Source organism: Elephas maximus, chromosome 1, assembly GCF_024166365.1.
Source record: "Elephas maximus indicus isolate mEleMax1 chromosome 1, mEleMax1 primary haplotype, whole genome shotgun sequence".
In the NCBI taxonomy this organism is placed as follows: Eukaryota; Metazoa; Chordata; class Mammalia; order Proboscidea; family Elephantidae; genus Elephas; species Elephas maximus.
In genome coordinates this window covers 109,522,289-109,547,583 of record NC_064819.1, presented here as the reverse complement: position 1 = coordinate 109,547,583, position 25,295 = coordinate 109,522,289, and the positions used below count along the sequence as shown (strand labels likewise).

Below are 25,295 nucleotides of genomic sequence, written 5' to 3'. Positions count from 1 at the left end.
TCTGTCCTGTAGGGTCGCTATGAGTTGGAATCAACTCGACATCAATAGGTTTGGTGTATATGTATGTGTGTGTGTATATATATATGTATATGCATATAAAATATGGGTTATATAAAATAGAGGGTCAATAAAAAAGAGGAAGACCCTCAACGAGATGGATTGACACAGTGACTGCAGCAGTAGGCTCAAGCATAGCAGTGATTGTGAAGATGGAACAGGACCAGCCAGTGTTTCATTCTGTTGTATACTGGGTCACTACGAGTCAGAACCAACTCCACTGCACCTAACAACATGAGGATGGTGAGAGCCAGGGTGCACTGACAGGTTTCCTTCTTTACAGGATTTAATTTTAATGATGCCAGATTTTCAGATGATACAAGTGAAGTCGGGCCCTGTTGAGTGTGTGTTTGATAGATTTAGCGCTTGATTTGGGCTAAAACAAAATGAAAAGATCTACAGCTTTAACTCAGAGAGAAAGTATGAACTAAGTTTTATGTAATAATGGCTTTAAGTACATATTTTTCAGGCAGTTTTACCCTAAACTGAAATACGGAAACAGTTGCCATTGAGTAGATTCTGAGTTATTGCGATCGCACGTGTGTCAGAGTAGAGCTGTACTCCACAGGGTTTTCAATGGTTTTTCAGAAGCAGATCGCCAGGCTTTTCTTCTGAGGTGCCTCTGAATGGACTCAAACCTCTAGCCTTTCAGGTAGCAGCAGAGCAGTTTTTAACTGCATCCTCATGTGTTTTGCCAGACCATAAAGCCACGTCGGCTCATCTGATGTAGATATTGCATAAACCTATGAGAATTTTTAGGAATGTTATTTAGGATCTTACATGTATTAACTTAGCATGTTCACTTTTTGATATTCGGCCAAACAAAAACCACAGAAAAGGGTTACAGCATCCTCAATCAGGAAAATAAAGAGGGATCAATCTTCTACTATTACTCTACATGAACTAGTTTGGGCAGAAACTCACATAAGTTTTTAAAATATTATTTGCCAGCTTAGTTATTCTAGAGCATGTTTACAACTTTAGGAAGGCACTAGTAAAAATTAGCACTAACACTAAACACGTGGGTTTACAGCTAAACATGGAGCTAGATTGTATGGTAATAGCTCGTAGAAAAAAACGATCCTTTCTCGGAGCGCACATTTTATCCCAGGGTAAGAAATATTTTATTCTGTATAATTTATTCCCACTACTAGCATAATAAATTCAGATTTAAAATTTTCAAGTGGATATTAAGTCATTTTTAAATGTACCATTTTAATTTGAATACAGTTTTATTTTTCATTATATAACCAATTCATGCCCATTCTTTGTAGTTTAAAAATATAGAAAAGGAAAAATTATTATATTCACATTAATTAATATATTTAGACCACAGAGTATAAAAAAACAGACTATAAAAATCCAATATTCTCAAATTCTTATTTTCAGTATTTTTTCCAGTATTGAAACTCTAGTTTCAATGTTTTGAAACTCTGTTATGAACTAATATCACAAATATCCTTTTGTGTATTTCTCAATTGGTAATGCTTTGTACTTGTCGAGAATTATTTTCATCACTAAATTTCTTTTAAATCCCTTGAATGTTCTCCTGGAGTCTAAAGCTATTCCTTTAGAAAAAATCACGTGACTTCTGTAATATATTCTTAATATCCTGGACACAGAAAATTGGCATATTATGAAAGCCACTTTGGGAGAACAGATAAGCACCAGTGGAAACCTTTAATTTTTAGGCTGTGAAATGGAAAATGTACTGTAGTTTTTTTTTCCATTATATAATTCAAAGAAAATTCTGGGTCAAATTTAAATGGATTCTGATTTCATGACTGCATCAATCAGGATTCTGAGCTGGCCCCTAAACATTGCAGTAACATTTCCTCCTTTCTGTCTCTTTTTGCTGAGAACACACGTCCAAGCCTACGCTATTTCTGTTATTTTCTGTCTCTTGGGTAACTGCTTTGGTTATTTTTGTGTATATGGACGTTTAATGACCTCCTGTGAGTCAGGCAAAATTAACCCAAGAGGAAAAGCAGTACTTCATTCATTCCTTTAGTCAAAAATATTTGCTGCCATAGATGCCCAATACAGTATTTTGGGGGAGGGGGGGATCAGTCCCTGGAGAAGGATATCATGCTTGGCAAAGTACGGGGTCAGCGGAAGAGAGGAGGACCTTCAATGGAGTGGATTGACACAGTGGCTACAACAGTGGGCTCAAGCATAACAATGATTGTAAGGATGGCGCAGGACTGGACAGTGTGTTGTTCTGTTGTGCGTAGGGTCGCTATGAGTCGGAACCGACTCAACGGCACCTAACAACAACAACAACAGTATTTTGGAGGAACTACAAAAGAACATTAGATAAGATCATTCTCCTCAAAAGAGTAGACTGTTTTTTGTTTTTGTATTTTTTTATTGTGCTTTAAGAAAAAGTTTACAATTCAAGTCAGTTTCTCATACAAAAACTTAAACACACATTGTTATGTGACCCTAGTTCCTCTCCCTATATGTGACAGCACACTCTTCCTCTCCACCCTGTATTCCCCATGTCCATTTAACCAGCTCCTGTCCCCCTTTGCCTTCTCATCTCCCCTCCAGACAGGAGCTGCCCACACTGTCTCATGTGTGTACTTGAGCTAAGAAGCACACTCCTCACCAGTATCGTTTTGTATCTTATAGTCCAGTCTAATCTTTGTCTGAAGAGCTGGCTTCAGGAATGCTTTTAGTTTTAGGCTAACAAGGAGTCTGGGAGCCATGTTCTCTGGGGTTCTTCCAGTCTCAGACCATTAAGTCTGGTCTTATTACTAGAATTTGAGTTTGAGTTCTGCATCCCACTTTTTTCCTGCTCCATCAGGGGTTCTCTGTTGTGTTACCTGTCAGAGCAGTCATTGGTGGTAGCCAGGCACCATCTAGTTCTTCCGGTCTCAGGATGATGTAGTCTCTGATTTATGTGGACCTTTCTGTCTCTTATTTCCCTTGTGTCTCTGGTGTTCTTCATTCTCCTTTGCTCCAGATGGGTGAGAATAATTGATGCATCTTAGATGGTTGCTTGCTATCTTTTAAGACCCCAGACAAGACTAGACTGTTCTTATCAACTTTTTTGTTTATTCAGTCTGTTGGCTTGGCTTGGATTTCCTTACTTTCAAAACAAATTTTTCTTTCTGATTATAACTCACTGTAAAAAAAAAAAATTAAAACATTGTTGAAATGTATAACTGAAAAAGTAAAAGTTCCCTAGGATCTAACCACCAAAGATAAATACTATTAAAATTATGAAGTACAGTCATATACTGCATAGCGTCTGTTCGGGCAATGTCTGATCACATAGAAGTCTGTGGTCCCGTAAGTTATTTTTTGTTGTTGTTAAGAGAAAGCACCTCTGCTTTCATTTATTTTTTCCCCTCTAATGTTTTAAAGACTTCAAACTGCTAGAGTGAATGAGCAGCGCAGGTCACATCCCAGTCCCCGCAGTGCCTCCTCTTCTGTCTCCTTCTCCACCTTCCCCTCCTCCTAGTTTCATTCACCCACCCACCAGCCGTGCAGCCACTCACTACTGGCACAGGGAAGCGCTTGCTGCGGCTCCCCTGTTCCTGCTGCAGGTGCTGGTGGAGGCACCAGCCAGGCTGCTCACGGGTTTCCGGCTCCAGGCAGCAGTGGTGGCTGCACATGATTCAGGACCAAAATGATGACCTTTGCAGTGGGGTGGAACAGAAGGGGAAATCCAACAGACTTTTTGAGGGAGGCTCACTTGACCTTTGGGTAGGGGAATCTACTAAATTACAAAGCAACTCAGCACGCAGAATGAGCACTCACTGGAGTAGCAGCTTACTGTGACTATACAGGCAAACCCTTTAACTTTTTGGATCTAGCTTCCTTACCTCCAGCACATCGGGGATGTGGTTTCTGAGTTTCTTCAGCATTCTGTGGTGCTTACAGATCTGCTAGTGGGTGTTCTGCAGGTAGACAACGTACATTAACATGCATAAATATTCCACAATTCACATGTTGTCACATTGCTTGATGTTGCCACCAACCACTCCATTTGATGTTTAAGTTCAGCAACCAGTTTCATCTAGCATGAAATGTTGTTGCCAGGGCTTCAGACTTGTTCCAAACATTCAGTAATTGCCAGGATAAACAAGGGCAGCGTGCGCATTGCATAGCAACCAAATCTGTTGCCCTTTGGATTTTGACCCAAGTAGGAAACAACCAGCAAACAAACAGTGACGCCTTACTCAAAGATGGTGGCCAACCGCGCAGCTTTGAATGTGTGTCGTTCTCCATAGTCCTGCCAATGATCACCTTGGAGAATGACACACATTCAAAGCCATGTGGTCAATAGCCATCTTTAAGTGGGACGCTGCTGTTTGTTTCCTACTCAGGTCAAAATCCCACCGGCAACAGATTTGGTTGCTCTGCAGCACATACACTGCCCTCGTTGAAGTAGGCAGTTACTGAGGCATTCCCAACCAGTTAGAAGCCCTAGTTGTCATTAGGTGCCGTTGAGACAGTTCCAACTCATAGTGACCTTATGTATAAGAATGAAAGTCTGCCTAGTCCTGTGCTATCCTTCAAATTGTTGCTATGTTTGAGCCCATTGTTGTAGCTACACAGTACTATGTGCCAATCGATATTATTGAGGATCTTCCACTTTTTCGCTGACCCTCTACTTTAGCAAGCACGAAGTATTTCTCCAGTGATTGGTCCTTCCTAATAACATGTTCAAAGTAAGCGAGACAAAGCCTCGCCATCCTCACTTCTAAGGAGCATTCTGGCTATACTTCTTCCAAGACAAATGTGTTTGTTCTTCTTGCAGTCCCTGGTATATTCAGTATTTTTCACCACCATGAGGTAGTTGGTAGATTAGCCATTGGCATTTTGCCTTTTCTGTCCAGAAAGGACTTTGCATTTCAATTGTAAGACCTCTGAGAGTAATCAAAATAAGATTTAAAAAAAAAAATCTGAAGTAGAAGTGAGAGCAGATAAGCTTTCATCTTGACTTGAGGGTTATGTTCTGTGATTCTGTGTTGCTAAAGAAAGATAAATGTCATATGTCTTGAGAAGCTGCCAAGAGATATGCCAGCACTTAGCTTCTATAGCCTTTAAGTACGCTTCAGTGAAAGCATGCGGAGAATTTAAATGGAACTGCATGTGGCATAAGTAATTCAGCCTCATACCTTAATGGTATAGGTTAGGGGCAAATGGTGATTGTTATTGCTGAAAGTATTTTTCAAAAATACAAGCAACTTTAAGCCATGTCAACTGAAGTCAAAACTTTTCACTTTGAAAATTCAGTTTCACAATATATACTGCGAGTCTGTTGTTTTCAAGGTAGTGAACAAACAAATTATACAAGGTACTGCATCTATAGGAATATTTCCTTTCCTGTTTTAATTTAGGTAAGATCCAGAAAATGAATCCATTTGGCATGGAATTCTGCTTAAAGTTGATGTACAATAACCAGAAAAGGCGATAACTTCTTGGTAGTGAGATGAGTGACTAGTAGCATGATTTTTTTGTTTGTTCGTTTTGTTTTGTTTTGCCTTTTTTAAAGGCTATTCCAGTTGAATTTAAAAATAGTTTGGAAAATTTTAGGAATATACTTTTAACAGTAATTTTTGCTCCTATATTGTAATATCTTGCTTGCCGATAAGGTTCAATTACAGAAAAACCTCTGCGTATGTTACATATTTGTGAGTGTTTGGGAACACCGTTATTGACATCTAAAGAAACCAAGGAGTGGGTAGAACTGACAGATTATGCAGAAGATGAACTGAACTTGCAGATACAAGAGCATGACTAATCCAAAGATGACCTTGCATTCATGTGGCAATCTGTGATCAGGAGAGCATTGTGCAATTTGATGATGTTCAATATAAAAGCTATGATGAACCTACTATGATTATTCACTGATTTTTATTTCAGAGTATAGTATTTTCAATGTTCTATCTATATAATGCCTTTTTCAGTCCAGTATCTTGACCGTATGGTATGGTCAGATGAATTTTTAACTCCCCTTTAAAGTGCCTTTTTAAAAATTAAAGTTAAAATTGCATTCTCATACTTGGTTCAGAAGAAGCTAGAATATAAAGGGAGTACAAACTTCATTACAGGTAATATAATGTAGATTAGCAATTCTTTTCTGAGTAACTGTGTGTACCATAGCCTCGGATTTAGGACTCAAGGTCTACATCTAGCTAAGAGGACCTAAAGCACTTACTAATGAAGATCAAAGATCACAGCCTTTAATATGGACTGCACCTCAACATAAAACAAAAATCCTCACAACTGGACCAATGAGCAACGTCATGATAAACGGAGAAAAGATTGAAGTTGTCAAGGATTTCATTTTACTTGGATCCACAATCAACAGCCATGGAAGCAGCAGTCAAGAAATCAAAAGACGCATTGCATTGGGCAAATCTGCTGCAAAGGACCTCTTCAAAGTGTTGAAGAGCAAAGATGTCACCCTGAAGACTAAGGTGCGCCTGACCCAAGCCATGGTATTTTCAATCAGATAATATGCATGTGAAAGCTGGACAGTGAATAAGGAAGACCGAAGAAGAGTTGACGCTTTTGAATTGTGGTGTTGGCGAAGAATATTGAATATACCATGGACTGCCAAAAGAACAAACAAATCTGTCTTAGAAGAAGTGCGGCCAGAATGCTCCTTAGAAGCAAGGATGGCGAAACTGCATCTTACATACTTTGGATGTGTTGTCAGGAGGGATCAGTCCCTGGAGAAGGACATCATGCTTGGCAGAGTACAGGGTCAGCGGAAAAGAGGAAGACCCTCAATGAGGTGGATTAACACAGTGGCTGCAACAATGAGCTCAAGCATTAACAACGATTGTAAGGATGGCGCAGGACCAGGCAGTGTTTCGTTCTGTTGTGCAGAGTCACTATGAGTTGGAACCGACTCGATGGCACCTAACAACATATGCTTGGAAAGTCACTTCATTTATCTAAGTCTCAGTGTCCTCAGCTGTAAAATGGAGCTATTAAAACTCTTTATCTTAAAGCCTACTTTGAGGATCAAAAAAGGTCACATTATATATGTAGAAGTCTTTATGAATCATGCCACTCTATGTAAATAATCCCATTGCCATCGAGTCGATTCTGACTCATAGCGAGCCTATAGGCATTGTTATTCTGATTGTGTTGTTTTTTTCAGGCTTATGATTCTTTTCCCCCTGCATGTTTTTCCAGATATTCCTTATAGTTCCAGGCAAAGAAAAAGACAGCCAGTGTACACTTCAGTATGGATTGGAATGGGTAATGTGAATAGAGGCAGAGGGGAAAGTAGAGTTGGAGCATCACAGAAAATAAGAATTTATTTACTATTTGGTCAGTGTCTTGATGTTGTATAGATCTTTGGCTTAAAAGGGGGCATTACTAGTTCAGTGGTAGAATTCTTACCTTCCATTCAAGAGACCTGGATTCAATTCCTAGCCAATGCACTTCAAGCGCAGTCACCACCCATCTGTCACTGGAGGTTTGCCTGTTGCCATGATGCTGAACAGATTTCAGCAGAGCTTCCAGACTAAGACAGACCAGGAAGAAAGACCTGGCAATCCACTTCTAAAAATGAACCAACAAAAACCCTATGGATCACAACAGTCCAATCCACAACCAATTGTGAGAATGGCTCAAGACAGAGCAACATTTCGTTCTGTCGTGCATGAGGCCACCATTAGTCGGGGGCTGACTTGATAGCAGCTAACAAAATCATTGGCTTAAAAACTTCCTACTCTTGATGGAATTCATAAGATTTTATTACAGATATTACAGTTCCTGGTCTTAGATCAACCAGTCAAGAATTTAGATGCATTACTTTTGCCTTTGTCCATCCACCTACCTATCCAGTAATTTAGCTAGCCACCAAATGTGTATTGGGGCCCAAGTAAGTCTAAGCTAAGCATTGTCCTGGCACTGAAAAATTATAGAAGTAAAACACAGCCCTTATCTTTAAAGAATGTCTAGTCCATGACTTCTCACTGCCTTCCTCAGTAGTTATGTGATAGTTTAAGGACAGGAGATAATATCATCAGATGCTGGCTGATTTGGATCTTTTTAAAAGACCAAAATTTGCCCCTGTCCTTTGCTTTTTGAAACTGTTCATGGGGAAAAGAAAGGAGCAAACAAAAATCAACATATGTTGCTAGGTATATCTATCTGTCTATCTATCTATGTATCTATCTATCTATATCTCATTTTAGGGAGGGCACAGATGGGTTGGATAGAGAACAAACCTTTTCATCTAACTAGAAAATTGCCAACATTCAACCTCTTAAACCAAATAGAGAAAGAGGAGCTGTCAAGAAACTGAAAACTGGCTGACTAAAATCTGCAAGTACTAGTGGATGCAGCCTGGGACCACCAAAAAAGAAAAAAAAAAAATCAGCATGATGAGCATATCTGAATCATCTTACAGTCCTGGTTATTGTGAGAATCTGTGATTCAGTGTTGAGCTCACTTGACCCTGCAGTGAATAGCATGTGGGCACTATCTCGTGTAATATTCAAGGACGCTATTAGTAGTACAAGTGCTTCCAGACCATTTCACATCACGACACACATAGAAAATGACAATATTTTTGTCACACCAAGATAAATGGACAAGACAATTCATAACTAGACACCGTCCTGGAGGTTCTGCTGCCTCAGCCTTGCCTGACATCCAGAGGGCTGAGGGAAATCAGTATCTCTACACACCTGGGACATGTTTGCAGCAGTACCAGAAACAGTAGCGTTTGTAAATTCTGCATTAGAGCATCCTCAGGTTGTGCCGCCTTCGCTGACCCCTGGCCTCACTAATTTGTTTTTCTCAAAAACACTTAATTTTTAATTATAGTGACTACATGATACTTTTTGGTAAGATTCTACATGGAATTTATTGGATCCCAAAGGAGAACATTTTAGGGAAAAATTACTATAGGTTGGAGACAGCTTTTTATAATGAAAATAGGCTGGCTTGGAAATTGGGAGTCCTGGGCTTAATATCTAGCCTGGTCACCTTTCACGAATTACTTCTCTCTGAACCTCAATTTTCTTATCTTTAAAATAAGGGGGATTGAACAAGATGAACTTTAAGCTGCACTCTAGCTCTAGTATGTCATGATTTTATACTGCCTGAAGATGTTTGCTGAATCAACCACTTTGCACTGAGTGTTTGCTGTGTGCTAGGCACTGGGTAAGTGGCTTCGGATGCATACCCAAGGGCCAGGTACATGGCACTCCTCACGTCAGAGGTCACTGCTCAGATGCTGAAGGAATTATAAACAAAGATGCTTAAGGAAGTAAAGAGAATAGGCACTCGAGAGGGTGTCTGAAAGGAATGAAGCTAGCTGTAATAATTGAAAGTCCTTCAGAGGTTTATGGGTATTTTTGAAATATAGCCAGATGATCGGCTTTGAGGTTCAAAATCTTCCAGCTAGCTAAATACATCACTTAGTTAAAGCTGGCAGATGTGGCTACCTTAACCTCTTAGGGCAAGCTTCCTTGGATTTCATTTCCAGAAACACTTACTGTAGATACATTAACTATGTAAGCATATGTCCACAAACCAAGTTTTTATTGTCTAAATTGGTACAACAAGTTAATATTAACAATCCCTTTAGGAAGTTACTTTCTTTTTCCATACCTGAGTCCTTTCTGCCCAGCATGGGTTGGGTGGCTGAGGCTGCCTAGCTGGAGAGTAGCAGAGAAGACTCGTAGGACTGCATAGATAATCAAGGACGGGCTGCTTTACGGCAGTAGTCATTTGCCTTGCTCATAGGATAAAATGGTAGCACTTATTTATTCAACAAACCTTCATTGCTTATTTATTTACCACATGTCAGATATTTTTCTCAGAGCTGAAAATTCAAACCTGAAACACTCCTGCTATGTAGTAAGACTTACATTCATGTGTGCGTAGGCACGCACATGTTTCTAACACACAGGAATGTATGTATATGTGCAGTATATATACATACATTCCTGTGTGTTAGAAACATGTGCGTGCCTACGCACACATGAATGTAACACGTGATAAACGCGCGTGTGTGCGTGCACGTGCGCACACATCTACATGAGTGATCGTGCTTCAATCTTAAGAGTTTTTTTAATATAATTTTTATTGTGCTTTAAGTGAAAGTTTACAAATCAAGTCAGTCTCTCACACAAAAACCCATATACACCTTGCTACACACTCCCAATTACTCTCCCCCTAATGAGACAGCCCGCTCTCTCCCTCCACTCTCTCTTTTCGTGTCCATTTCACCAGCTTCTAACGCCCTCCACCCTCTCATCTCCCCTCCAGGCAGCAGATGCCAACATAGTCTCAAGTGTCCACCTGATCCAAGAAGCTCATTCCTCACCAGCATCCCTCTCCAACCCATTGTCCAGTCCAATCCATGTCTGAAGAGTTGGCTTCGGGAATGGTTCCTGTCCTGGGCAAACAGAAGGCCTGGAGGCCATGACCACCAGGGTTCTTCTAGTCTCAGTCAGACCATTAAGTCTGGTCTTTTTATAAGAATTTGGAGTCTGCATCCCACTGCTCTCCTGCTCCCTCGGGGCTTTTCTGTTCTGTTCCCTGTCAGGGCAGTCCTCGGTTGTAGCCAGGCACCATCTAGTTCTTCTGGTCTCAGGTTGATGTAGCCTCTAGTTCACGTGGCCCTTTCTGTCTCTTGGGCTCGTAATCGCCTTGCGTCCTTGGTGTTCTTCATTCTCCTTTGCTTCAGGTGGGTTGAGACCAATGATGCATCTTAGATGGCTGCTTGCTGTCGTTTAAGACCCCGGACGCCACTCTTCAAAGTGGAATGCAGAATGTTTTCTTAATAGATTTAGTTATGACAATTGACTTAGATATCCCCTAAAACCATGGTCCACAGACCCTTGCCCGTGCTATGCTGGCCTTCGAAGCATTCAGTTTATTCCAGAAACTTCTTTGCTTTTGGTTTAGTCCAGTTGTGCTGACCTCCCCTGTATTGTGTGTTGTCTTTCCCTTCACCTAAAGTAGTTCCTATCTACTATCTAATTGGTGACTGCCCCTCTCCCACCCTCCCTACCTCCCTCCCCGCTCTCGTAACCACAAAAGAATGTTTTCTTCTCAGTTAAAACTATTTCTCAAGTTCTTATAATAGTGGTCTTATACAATATTTGTCCTTTTGCAACTGACTAATTTCACTCAGCATAATGCCTTCCAGGTTCCTCCATGTTACGAAATGTTTCACAGATTCCTCACTGTTCTTTATCAATGCATAGTATTCCATTGTGTGAATACACGATAATTTATCCATTCATCCGTTGATGGGCACCTTGGTTGCTTCCATGTTTTTGCTATTGTAAACAGTGCTGCAGTAAACATGGGTGTGCATATATCTGTTCGTGTAAAGGCTCTCATTTCTCTAGGATATATTCCAAGGACTGGGATTGCTGGATCGTATGGTAGTTCTATTTCTAGCTTTTTAAGGAAATGCCAAATCGGTTTCCAAAGTGGTTGTACCATTTTACATTCCCACCAGCAGTGTATAAGTGTTCCAGTCTCTCCATAGCCTCTCCAACATTTATTACTTTGTATTTTTAGGATTAATGCCAGCCTTGTTGGAATAAGATGAAATCTCATTGTAGTTTTGATCTGCATTTCTCTTATGGCTAATGATCGTGAACATTTCCTCATATATCTATTAGCTACCTGAATGTCTTCTTTAGTGGAGTATCTATTCATATCTTTTGCCCATTTTTTAATTGGGTTATTTGTCTCTTTGTAGTTGAGTTTTTGCAGTGTCATGTAGATTTTAGAGATCAGGCCCCACTCGGAAATGTCACAGCTAAAAACTTTTTCCCAGTCTGTAGGTAGTCTTTTTACTCTTTTGGTGAAGTCTTTGGATGAGCATAGGTGTTTGATTTTCAGCAGCTCTCAGTTATCTAGTTTTTCTTCTGCATTCTTAAAAATGTTTTGTGTACTGTTTATGCCATGTATTAGGGCTCCTAACGTTGTCTTTATTTTTTCTTCCATGAACTTTATTGTTTTAGATTTTATATTTAGGTCTTTGGTCCATTTTGAGCTCGTTTTTGTGCATGGAGTGAGGTATGGGTCTTGTTTCATTTTTTTGCAGATGGATATCCAGTTATGCCAGCACCATTTGTTAAAAAGACTGTCTTTTCCCCAATTAACTGTTTTGGGGCCTTTGTCAAATATCAACTGCTCATATGTGGATGGATTTATGTCTGGATTCTCAATTCTGTTCCACTGGTCTATGTATCTGTTGTTGTACCAGTACCAGGCTGTTTTGACTACTGTGGCGGTATAATAGGTTCTACAGTCGGATAAAGTAAAGCCTCCCACTTTGTTCTTCTTTTTCAGCAATGCCTTCTTTATCCGGGGCCTCCTTCCCTTCCATATGAAGTTGGTGATTTGTTTCTCCATCTCATTAAAGAATGTCGTTGGGATTTGGATCAGAATTACATTAAATATATAGATCACTTTTGGTAGAATAGACATTTTTATAATGTTAAGTCTTCCTATCCATGAGTAAGGTATGTTTTTCCACTGATGTAAGTCTCTTTTGGGTTGTTGCAGAATTGTACTGTAGTTTTCTTTGTATAAGTCTTCTACATCTCTGATAAGATTTATTTCCTAAGTATTTTATCTTCTTGGAGGCTACAGTAAATGGAATTGATTTGGTGATTTCCTCTTCGATGTTCTTTTTGTTGGTGTAGAGGAATCCAACTGATTTTTGTATGTTTATCTTGTATCCCGATACTCTGCTGAACTCCTCTATTAGTTTCAGTAGTTTTCTGGAGGATTCCTTAGGGCTTTCTGTGTATAAGATCATGTCATCTGCAAATAGAGATACTTTGACTTCTTTCTTGCCCATCTGGATGCCCTTTATTTCTTTATCAAGCCTAATTTGCTCTGGCTAGGACCTCCAACACAATGTTGAATAAGAGTGGTGATAAAGGGTGTCCTTGTCTGGTTCCTGATCTCAATGGGAATGCTTTCAGGCTCTCTCCATTTAGGGTGATGTTGGCTATTGGCTTTGTATAAATGCCCTTTATTATGTTGAGGAATTTTCCTTCTGTTCCTATTTTGCTGAGAGTTTTTATCATGAATGGGTGTTGAACTTTGTCAAATGCCTTTTCTGCATCAATTAATAAAATCATGTGATTCCTGTCTTTTGTTTTATTTATGTGGTGGATTTCATTAATTGTTTTTCTAACGTTGAACCATCCCTGCATACCTGGTATGAATCCCACTTGGTGAATTATTTTTTTGATACGTTGTTGAATTCTATTGGCTAGAATTTTGTTGAGGATTTTTGCGTCTACGTTCATGAGGGATATAGATCTATAATTTTCGTTTCTTGTGGTTTCTTTACCTGATTTTGGTACCAGGGATATGGTGGCTTCATAGAATGAGTTTGGTAGTATTCCATCTTTTTCTATGCTCTGAAATACCTTTAGTAGTAGTAGTGTTAACTCTTCTCTGAAAGTTTGGTAGAACTCTGCAGCGAAGCCTTCTGAACCAGGGCTTTTTTTCGTTGGGAGTTTTTTGATTACCTTTTTAATCTCTTCTTTTGTAATGGGTCTATTTAGTTCCTCTACCGCTGTTTGTGTTAGTTTAGGTAAGTAGTGTGTTTCTAGGAATTCATCCGTTTCTTCTACGTTTTCAAATTTGTTTGAGTACAATTTTTCATAGTAATCTGATATGATTCTTTTAATTTCCGTTGGGTCTGTTGTAATATCGCCCATCTTATTTCTTATTCGGGTTATTTGCTTCCTCTCCTATTTTTCTTTTGTCAGTTTGGCCAGTGGTTTATCAATTTTGTTGCTTTTTTCAAAAAACCAGCTTTTGGTCTTGGTAATTCTTTCAATTGTTTTTCTGTTTTCTATTTCATTTAGTTCAGCTCTAATTTTTATTACTTGTTTTCTTCTGGTGTCTGTGGGTTTCTTTTGTTGCTCTCTTTCTGTTTGTTCAAGTTGTAGGGATAGTTCTTTGATTTTGGCCCTTTCTTCTTTTTGGATGTGTGCATTTATTGATATAAATTGGCCTCTGAGCACCGCTTTTGCTGTGTCCCAGAGGTTCTGATAGGAAATGTTTTCATTCTCATTGGATTCTCTGAATTTCTTTATTCCATCCTTAATGTCTTCTATAATCCAGTCTTTTCTGAGCAGGGTATTGTTCAGTTTCCAAGTGTTTGATTTCTTTTCCCTGCTTTTCCTGTTATTCATTTCCACTTTTATGGCCTTATTGTCAGAGAAGATGCTTTGTAATATTTCAGTGTTTTAGATTCTGCTAAGGCTTGCTTTATGACCTAATGTGTGGTCTATTCTAGAGACTGTTCCATGTGCACTAGAAAGGAAAGTATACTTGGTTGCTGTTGGGTGGAGTGTTCTGTATATGTCGACGAAGTCAAGTTGCTTGATTGTGGCATTTAGATCTTCCGTGTCTTTATCTAGCTTCTTTCTGACTGTCCTGTCCTTCACTGAAAGTAGTGTGTTGAAGTCTACTACTATTATTGTGGAGCTGTCTATCTCACTTTTCAATGCTTATAGAGTTTGGTTTATGTATCTTGCAGCCCTGTCGTTAGGTGCATAAATATTTAATATGGTTATATCTTCTTGGTGTATTGTCCCTTTAATCATTATATAGTGTCCTTCCTTATCCTTTCTGATGGATTTAACTTTAAAGTCTATTTTGTCAGAAATTAATATTGCCACTCCTGCTCTTTTTTTATTGTTGTTTGTGTTTGCTTGATTTATTTTTTTCCATCCTTTCAGTTTTAGTTTGTTTGTGTCTCTAAGTCTAAGGTGTGTCTTTTAGACTTAGAGACACAAACAAACTAATATAGACGGATCTTGTTTTTTAATCCATTCTGCCACTCTGTGTCTCTTTATTGGTGCATTTAGTCCGTTTACATTCAGGGTAATTATAGATAGGTGCGAATTTAGTGCTATCATTTTGATGTTGTTTTTGTGTGTTGTTGACAGTTTCTTTTTCCCACTTGATTTTATGTGCTGAGTAGATTTTCTTTATATATTGTCCTTTCCTCATATTTGTTGTTGATTTTGTTTCTGCTGAGTCTCTATTTTTCCCTTGTATTTTTTTTTTTTAGTAGGATAGTTTGTCTCCTTTGTGGTTACCTTATTATTTACCCCTATTTTTCTAAATTTAAAACTAACTTTTATTTCTTTGTATCGCTCGCTGTATCTTCCTCTCCATATGGAAGGTATATGATTACATTTCTTAGTCCCTCATTATTATTTTAATGTTGTCTTCTTTTATATAATAACATCACTGTTACCCTGTGTTGGGCTTTTTATATATATATATATAATCTTGCTTTATTTTCTTGGATTTCCCTGTCTGAGTTGACTTCTGGTTGCCCTGCCCGGTGTTGTAGTCTTGGGTTGATACCTGATATTATTGATTTTCTAACCAAAGAACTCCCTTTAGTATTTCTTGTAGTTTTGGTTTGGTTTTTATGAATTCCCTCAACTTGTGTTTATCTGGAAATGTCTTAATTTCACCTTCATATTTAGGAGACAGTTTTGATGGATATATGATTCTTGGCAGGCAGTTTTTTTTTCCTTCAGTTTTTTAAATATGTCATCCCATTGCCGTCTTGCCTGCATGGTTTCTGCCAAGTAGTCCAAGCTTACTCTTATTGGCTCTCCTTTGTAGGTGACTTTTCGTTTATCCCTCACTGCCGTTATAATTCTCTTTTTATCTTGGTTTTAGCAAGTTTGATTATAATATGTCATGGTGATTTTCTTTTCAGATCTACCTTATGTGGAGTCCAATGAGCATCCTGGACAGATATCTTCTCATCTTTCACAATATCAGGGAAGTTTTCTGCCAACAAATCTTCAACAATTTTCTCTGTATTTTCTGTTATCCCTCCCTGTTCTGGTACTCCAGTCACTTGTAGGTTATTTCTCTTGATAGAGTCCCACATAATTCTTAAGGTTTCTTCATTTTTTTTAATTCTTTTATCTGATTTTTCTTTAGATATATTAGTGCTGAGTGATTTATCTTCGAGTTCAGAAATTCTAGCTTCTACTTGCTCAATTCTGCTCCTCTCAATTTCTATTGAGTTGTCTACTTGTGTAATTTTGTTGTTAATCTTCTGAATTCCTGATTGCTGTCTGTCTGTGGTTTTTTCCAGCTTATTAAACTTTTCATTATGTTCCTGAATAATCTTTCTAATTTCTTCAGTTACCTTATCTGTGTGTTCCTTGGCTTGTTCTGCGTATTGTCTCATTTCCTTCCTGATGTTTTGAAGGGTTCTGTATATTAAACTTTTGTATTCTGCATCTGGTAATTCCAGGAACGTACTTTCATCTTGAAGATCCCTGGATTCTTTGTTTTGAGAGCCTGTTGAGGTGATCATGGTCTGTTTCTTTATGTGACTTGATATTGACTGTTGTCTCTGAACCTTCTGTAAGTTGTTGTATTAGTTTATGCTTGCTTACTCTGTCGTAGCTTATTGCTTTGTTTTGTTTTGGTATACCCCTATGGGTTGCTTGAGTGAGCTAGCTTGATTATTTTTGCCTTTGGAGCTCTGATGTCCTGTCCCCAGATGGCTAGAGACATTATCAGGTATATCAGTCCAGGAGCCCATTCAGTTTTCTTGTGTGAGTTCAGCTCAGGTTTCCAGGTAGCTGATCATCAAGTGTGTGGTACAGGCTCTGCCCTACAGTCTTAGAGGGGCAGGGGTGATTGGCGTATATACCGGTATCTGATTGCAGCAGGAGGTCATGCTCTGAACAAGGCAGGGGGCTGAGAACTGACCCCCGAGTGTCTCTGAGGAAAAGGCGTCCCTGTTCCCTAGAGCGTGCTGGTGGGTGGGTTCTGCAGAGGGACCATGGGCACCCAAAGTTTTTGATGGTAAGGATTGGGAGGTACCAGTTATCTTTGGACCCCTGTTGCGGGTGGCTGGGTGACCTGAGTGGAGCTACCAGTCCTTAGGTCCCTGATGTGGGTAGGTGAGGACCTTGTTTAATAGGCAAAGCAACGTCAAACATCAAACACCCACCTCTCCACCACACAGCTGAAATGGTTGGATTTTGCCAACTAGGGCCTTTTCTCCCAAAATAGGCCCACACAGGTCCATGCAGAAGGGAAAGGTGCTCAAGGTCCATGGACGGTATATGCCTGGACAGGAGCCGCTTCTGTCCTGAGCTCCCCCAGTTAATGGAGCTAGTAAATTATCTTTTCCCCCCAGTTGCAATTTTTTTCCTTCCCCAAGGCTGGGAGGATGGCTGTAGGTGCTCAACAGGGCATATCTCAGGCCCAGGGATTCAGCTGCTTAAGCTGGCTTGGGGGTCGGGGGGCGTGTTAAAATATATGCAAGTACTTAGCTTTTGCCGAGAGCGCTGTTCTTCTGAGATTCTGGAGGTATGAGTGGGCTGTGTGGTTGGCTGCTTCTCCCTGAGGAAACTGCTGCCAAACACTAGTATCAGTCTGCCACCGCTACCGCTCCAGGCATAGTGCGTGAGGGCTCCCCACAATTCAGGTCCAGTAACTCCTCTCCATTTTTGAATGGCCTCTTCCTCCTCCTGCCCCTTAGTTCATTGTCTGAGCTTGCCTTTGATTCTCAGGACTCCTAGCTTATCACAAATATACTCATTTCACTTGTTTTTTTCGGGTCTTTGTTGTAAAGAGGGCTTGCTGGAAGCATCTGTCTGTTCTGCCGTCTTGGCTCCGCCTCCAGGAGATTTTTTTAAATAAACCTGTATGAGTCTGAATCGACTGGACGACAATAGGCGTAGTAACTAAGGAGCCCTTGTGGCACAGTGTTTAGTGTGCTTGACTGCTAACGAAAGGTCAGCAGTTCAAACCCACCAGCTGCTCCATGGGAGAAAGATGCAGCAGTCTGCTTCTGCAAAGATTACAGCCTTGGAAACCCTATGGGGCAGTTCTGCTCTGTCACCTGGGTTCACCTTGAGTCGGAAACAACTCCACAGCAATGAGTTTTTATTAGTAACTGATTTGTTGTGTTCAAAATACATAAATTCTTCTTTCCTTATTTTCTAATTTCCGTCAGCAAACATTTAAGTAATGTGACAGATGCATTTAAAAGAGGAAGAAAACTAAACCATGCGTTCATATATTAAAAAAAAAGTACTTTCAGGTATATAAAAATTCACTCAATAATATACCAATATACCCTTAAGGAAATATGGTGTTTCTGATACATGCACAAGAGGATACATATGGAAGTGTGTATGTATATATTTGCTTGTCCTTGCTCAGAAAAGGCTAGTTGTACCTAGAAGGTTGAAGCAAGAGAAGCCTGGGTTTGTTTCTTCCTGCACATATGTATATACCTGTGAGTATGTTTGTGTGGGAGGGAAGGAAGGATAGAAAGGAGGGGAGGAAGAGAGTAGGAGAGATAAAAGGAAGGAAGGAGAAAGGAAAAAAAAAGTCAGTGGTCTTAGAAGGAACCACAGTAGTTAGTAAACTTTTACCTTAATCCTCAGCATCCCATCTATTTTTCTTTATCCAGGGCAGCTAATGCACCATTATTCTGTCAACTGACATATCATTGGAATAAAATTGACCGTTCACCCAAATCAAACAAACAAAAAAAGAATAATCTCAATTTAAAAAACACAAAAAATATCCACAGATGTTAGAAAAAGTGGTACTTAAATGTGCTCCAAAGGAGCCCTGGTGGCACAGCGCTTGAGTGTTCGGCTGCTGACTGAAAGGTTGGCGGTTCAAACCCAGCAGCTGCTCTGTGGGAGGAAGATGTGATAATCTGCTTCCATAAAGCTTTCAGCCCTGGAAACTCTATGGGGCAGTTCTGCTTAGTCCTGTGGGGCACTTTGAGTTGACATCAACTTGATGGCAATGGGTTTGGTTTGTTTGACTATATACTTCAATAACCATCATAAAGATAACTTAATGAAAGTCCTTTCAAAGCAGAAAAAAAAGTAAAGTCTCAGGAATTTTTTCCCTTTACTGACCAGAAACTCATTCCAAGAAGTACCAGCCTGTCTCATTTCAAACTGTTTCTCTTGCCAAGGAAGCGGAAGCGGTCATATTCTTTCCCACCAAACTATGAGTGAATTATAATTATCCTACCTCTTGTGGGACAATGAGGCAGCAAACATCTGCTATACTGAATCAAAAAACCCACGAGTGAAGCTATACCAAACTGTGAATCATACCTGGACTCCTTTTAAAGGATTTGTGTTGTATTTACCTTTTTCTTTATTTTCTTTACAATTTAAAATATGAATCTGTTAACTCTGTCTGGCTTCATGTTCTAACTGAGGGGAAATACATGGACCCTATTGGCTGACTCTTGTTTGAGCATTGAAAAATCACAGCTTTAAGGCAGATGGGTAATAATAGTTAACAACAGTTTTTCTGTGTGGTTTACTGTTATCCCCTCACGGTTTTGTTTTTCTTTAAAAGAATGGTACAGGTAAGAAAATTTAAAAGTATATAATCTAAGAACTGAGGTCCTTTAGTTCTCTTTTTCACTATAGTAACAGTAACAGAGTGGCAGAAAATGGTATTTTACACTTTATTTTTCCAAAAGAAACAAACTTCACATCCACAGTTACCACGATTTTATGTATGCTGGTATTTACGGTAGTACTGAACTGTTTGCTTGGAGTAAGGAAAAGAAAATGGTATTTCAATTCTAAGTTTAGCTATGAAAACATATATAATAGTTTATTGCTTTAAAAATGTGTCTTTTTATTTTTATCCATTAGAGAGCGGAAAGACAAACTCGAATGATGGACTCAGCTCAATATGCAGAATTTTGCGAAAGTCGGCAATTAAGTTTCTGTAAGTAAGCATCTAACTTACAGTTAATTGTATGCATAAAAGGTTATGTGTTACACGCGTTACTACAGTATGGCATGATCTCTGTTCCTTAGGAATTGGTGGATTCAATATTTGCAGAGTTATAACTGTTACAGAGGAAACCCTGGTGGCATAGTGGTTAAGTGCTACAGCTGCTAACCAAAGAGTCGGCAGTTCAAATCCGCCAGGTGCTTCTTGGAAACTCTGTGGGGCAGTTCTCGCTATGTTTCCGATTCGACGGCACTGGGTTGTTACAGAAACAACCTCTGCATTGCAGGGGGAACCTGTGAAAGATTTTACCCCACACTACTGTTTTGCAGTTAATAGTATCAGAGGTTATAAAGGATGCTAGTAATACACAGAGAGCCATGTTAATTATTCACATTGCTTTTAGTCAGAAGAAGTCCATTTGATTTAATATTCCCATTTTAGTTTCTTTTCTAGTTTCTTAGTCATATTTACAGTAGTAATGCTGATTTTACTTGACCCAAAGGGGTTCTAATAGTACAGTCATGACATTTCAAAGCCCCCAATGTTAATTAACAAATCCCAGACTTTCCCCTTTTATTCATGCATGCGCATATTAACACAAAGCAGCATATCAGTAGTATCTTCCATTATTGTCTGTAAACTCCTGCTGTGTGGCGTGCATTCAACATTAGCCACATTCATTAGCCCATGCTTTTGTAGCACAAGCAACCTAGTGGTAGAATGAGTACTTCCCAACACTGCACAGCAGTTTACTAAAAGAACATAAAGACCCATGATAAACAGTGGGATAGATTGTGTAGCAGAACGTCCTTACAGCAACAGTTCAGTGATGACTAAGGCTCTCAGGGTAAAGGTCAAAGAGAGAACGTGATGAAAAGTCCAGTTAAAAATATGACGAAGTAGCACATGACCCTGGTCTGAGGAATTACACAGACAATGGTGTCTTTAAACAAAAAGCCATCATGTGGTCACAATAACAATGTGTGTGATTTGGAAAAAGAAAATGAGAGCTTCATTTATAGATCACAAAGTGCAAATAAATGACACATTTCAAATGGTGTGCCATGTAAATGTCAGTAAAATATAGGAAAACATGTTTTGGAAGATTTTTTTCTAACTAAATATACTTCCCAATCTGACTAACAATTTGGCATCATACATCTGTGAAGCATTAAGTAAATGACACTTCAGATCATGGCAATTTCAGCAAATGAGAGGTTTTTGTATTGTAATTTTTAGGTTTAAAAATGGCATTCAAGTCTTTTAAAAGTATAAATTTCTAGTTTATAAAGTAACATTTAATGCTATTGAGCTATTTTTTTTAATTATATTTTAAAGTTAATTCACTTAGAGGGACAGAAGTGCTCTTTCACACTATAACTAAGTTCTATTGAAGTCTTCTAATATGGCTTTTGTTTGAAAAGCAGTTTTTTAGTAACTCTTCATTTTCTGTTTGTAACTCAGTAATCAACTGTAGTAGGTTAAATGTGAATAATTTTCCTTTCTAAATAACTGTAGTATAAGCAGTATGTTATGCTTATTTTTTTTTTTCTTTAGATGGGAAGGATTTGGTCATTTAAAAATATTGGTTTACATGGTGCCCATAGGTGATTCATTATGCAACCGTAGTGGGAGAATCTGTTTTATATTCCAAAATACTGTGGTTGGGAACTCTATAACCCAAGTGGGTCAGCAAATTCAGAAGCAATTCCCACGCTGGTCAAGAGTGTTAGGCTCTTTTCTTTCCTCTCCTTTCTGAGAAACCAAGATGTAGGAACCTTGATCCTGTCATATGTCTTCTTAAACGTTTGATCATGGCATTCACCAGTTGGGATTACTGATACATTTTAAAGTAGCATCTTTATAACTTTATAGGCTGACGGTAAACTGTATGAGACATTGATGAGGTTTACCATTCTTTTGTTTTTTGTATTTATGTAAGTCAGTCATTTCCCTCAAAGTCTTCTTTAATCTCGTATCAATATTGATTCACTAGCTTTCATTTGGTTAGAATTTGTCTTGTAAATCTTTTTCCAACCCTTCGCTTTCTCTGTTTGTACTATATATATAGCTTTTGTAAACAACTGATACCTAGATTTTCTTTTTAATTAATCTCAGAGCCTCTGTGTATTTTCATTGATGAATTAGATCAATTTATATGTGTTTAATTACTGATGCATTTGGGTTTGTCTGTGCTGTGTTATTTTGTATTGTAAGCTTACTGTGCTTTTCTGTTTGATTTTTCCTCTTGTACATCCTATTGGATTGATTGGGTTTTCTTTATTACATTTTTCCTTTACCAGCTTGGATGTTATATATTCTATTTCTATTATTTTAATTGCAAGCCTTAATTTTTAATACATATCCATGACTTAGAAATTTTTAAGTTAATAAGTGTCTAAGCTTTCCCTCTCAGCTTGATTTTATTTTTCTTAGGATCTTCAAGAGTTTAAAGCACTCATATTTTGCCCTATACTTGAATGATAGTTTAGTTGGGTAGGAAATTGTACGCTGATAGTTATTTATTAGTAAAAGTTATTTATGAAAATATTAGCATCTCTTGATAGTAAGAAGTCTGCTGTCAGTGTACTTGTTGTTGGAGATACTTAGACAAAGGTATTCCTTCCAGGCCCTCTCATAGATGGGATATGGGAAATGAATAGGCTGGCAAACAGTAGCTGCCCAGTAAATATTTATAGAAGGAAGGGAAGAAGGGACCTCTTGATAGAAAGTTGCAGGGAAAGCCATATTTTCTGCGGAAGGCTATTTTCAGTTAAGGCAAAGAACAATGTTTTTAAAGATGCTGAAACTGAAGAAGAATTTCTTCAGATTTGAATGAGTATTACAGAGGGCACTGAGGGAAAGATTGAGTGTGGAAAGGCTGATGGGATAGAAATTATGAAATAGTATACAGGGATGAGAGAATGGAATACCCAGGTAGTGTCAAAAAGCTGATAATTCTAGGACCTATTGGCCTTTGTTCAGGATTCTATTTAAATTGCTAGCCAATTTCCAAATTACCTTTTCTCCTGATGTATTGGGAAGAGAGTGGAAAGACAAGGAATTAGTTCATTCTAAAGCCTTCCCATTTCTTGATGGAAGCAAACTGTCATGACTAGGGGTCTTTTGCTGAAACCAACAATGTCCTGAAAGGGTCAATCTCTCCTTCTCCTGGTGACAGAGGAGGAAATTGGCTTCACCCTTGGAATAGCAATAACCCAAGTGGTTTATGGAAACCCTGGTGATGTAGTGTTAAGTGCTACGCCTGCTAACCAAAGGGTAGGCAGTTCGAATCCGCCAGGCGCTCCTTGGAAACACTGTGGGGCAGTTCTACTCTGTCCTATAGGGTCGTTATGAGTTGGAATCGACTCGATGGCACTGGGTTTGGTTTTGGGTTTGGAAGTGGCTTATGGAGCCTCTATGCATCTTTTTTTAATGCATAGAGAAGCTTGAACCCTACCCTTTTAATAAAGAAATATTTTTCATTCATTCATTTATTTGTTTCTTCTAGAAATATCTATTGAGACTCTTCTAATGCCAAGCGCTATTCTAGATGCTGAGGATACAACGGTAGATACATGCTCCTTGCTCCGGCATTCCAAGTGCTTACTATCTAGTGAAAGAAAGAAAAGTGAGGAAGCTACTAATTCTGTTGCTTAGGTGGACAGATCTATCCGAATACTAACCCTTCCTTTAAAAAAAAAAAAATTTATTCCATTGTGGTAAAAATATATGACAGGAAATTTGCCATTTTAGCCATTTTTTAGGTATACAATTCTGTGACATTAATTACATTCACCATGTTGTGCAACTATCACCATGGTCTATTTCTAAAAGTTTTTCATCACCCCATTCCCCATCCCCAGCCTTTGGTAACCACTAAAAAACTTTTGTCTTTTTGCGTTTGCCTATTCTAAATATTTCAGAAGTGGGAGCATACAATATTTGTCCATTTGTGTCTGACTTATTTCACTTAACATAATGCTTTCAAGGTTTATCCATGTTGTAGCATGTATCAGAACTTCATTTCTCCTTTTATGGATGAATACTATTTCATTGTACATGTAGACCACATTTTGTTTATCCGTTCATCTGTGGATGGGCATGTGGGTTGTTTCCACATTTTGGCTGTTGTGAATAACGCTGCAATGAATGCTTTTACGGTAAATAGTCCAGAGCATAGTCACAAAATATCTGTTTCTACGTTCCTAACAGTCTGTCAGAGAAGTGAACGAGGTGCACGTTATTGATCTTGCCAAATTGCTGCCTGTTAACTTCAGAAGTACTCCACAGATGTTAAACAAGTGTTTGTGAGCTATCGCAGCTTGCTAGTTAGATGGAATGCTGCATGTCAGAGACTATTTGAAAGATTGGTTACTTTAGGGAGATAGCTTTAAGGGGGATTATCATAATTCTGCCACATTTGACAACTTTGGATATGTACTTCAATAGCAGAACTTAATGTCTTCTGTGATTTATTTTAAAGAAAACTCTCCTGTATGTGGAATCCATGAAGACTGTATCTGTAAGGATCAAAACATCATGATTTGAGTTACTATTCAGTGTTTTATAGACCTGTGGGACCAGATTAATCAAAAGAATAATCGGTGACCTTTTTTTAAAAGATTATTATCTTATAGATTTGATAAAATCTTCACTATATTTTCCTTCTAGTTGCTAAATTAATATCAAAGGTCCTATATTAAATTAGACTCTGCTTAGCGCTGTGAAAGTTTAGAGATATTTAACTGAAGGTTCCAAAGATGCTTGGTTCCATGTGTGCTTGGTGCTGTCAGGTATGCAGAGAGATATGAGGCATGGTCTTTGCCCACAAATAATAATATGGTTTGAGAAATTTAAATGGAATGAAAAGATATTTGATGGTATAAAGGTTCAATAAGTTGTGAAAGTGGAAACATCTCCCTTTGGCCTGTATGGTCAGGATTTCCATGAATGGAGAAGAGTGATAGAGGGAGAGCATCCAGGGTGAACACAGAGGAGACTATACTCAAGGCCAGATAACGGCTTAATAAGTGAGTAATGAGCAGTTTAGGAGCCCTGGTGGCACAGTGGTTAAGCGCCCAACTGGTAACTGAGAGATCAGTTCAGCCGCTCCTCAGGAGAAAGATGTGGCAGCCTACTTCCATAAAGATTTACAACCTTGGAAATCCCATGGGGCAGTTCTTCTCTGTCCTGTAGGATTGCTGTGAGTTAGAACTGACTCAGTGGCAATGGGTTTGGTCTTGGTTTGGCTAATGGGCGATTTGATTTTAAAGGCAGGTTAGAATCTATTTGTATGGTTTTAAGAGTCAGACTTAAGAAATTGGACATCTCTGCAATCAGGAAAATGTAACTGCACATTTAGATCAGGCCAGATGTAGGTTTATTTTATTCAATTCTAAATTACTACTTTGAGCCTGTTCTAGCAATATATATGTTTTGAGAGGTATTAGAAATGCAGTTTCTGTATGTTCCTTTTG

General features: G+C 38.7%; 1 protein-coding gene across 5 annotated transcripts in view; it reads left to right on the top strand.

The window, feature by feature from the left end:
• SUPT3H (SPT3 homolog, SAGA and STAGA complex component) overlaps nt 1–25,295 on the top strand; it is a 538,271-nt gene that overhangs the window by 409,172 nt on the left and 103,804 nt on the right. For all 5 annotated transcript variants that reach the window (XM_049893481.1, XM_049893456.1, XM_049893465.1 and 2 more), the window contains one exon: nt 19,731–19,806. In XM_049893481.1, coding sequence (XP_049749438.1) covers nt 19,731–19,806 — 76 coding nt within the window. The remainder of the gene's footprint in view (nt 1–19,730; nt 19,807–25,295) is intronic.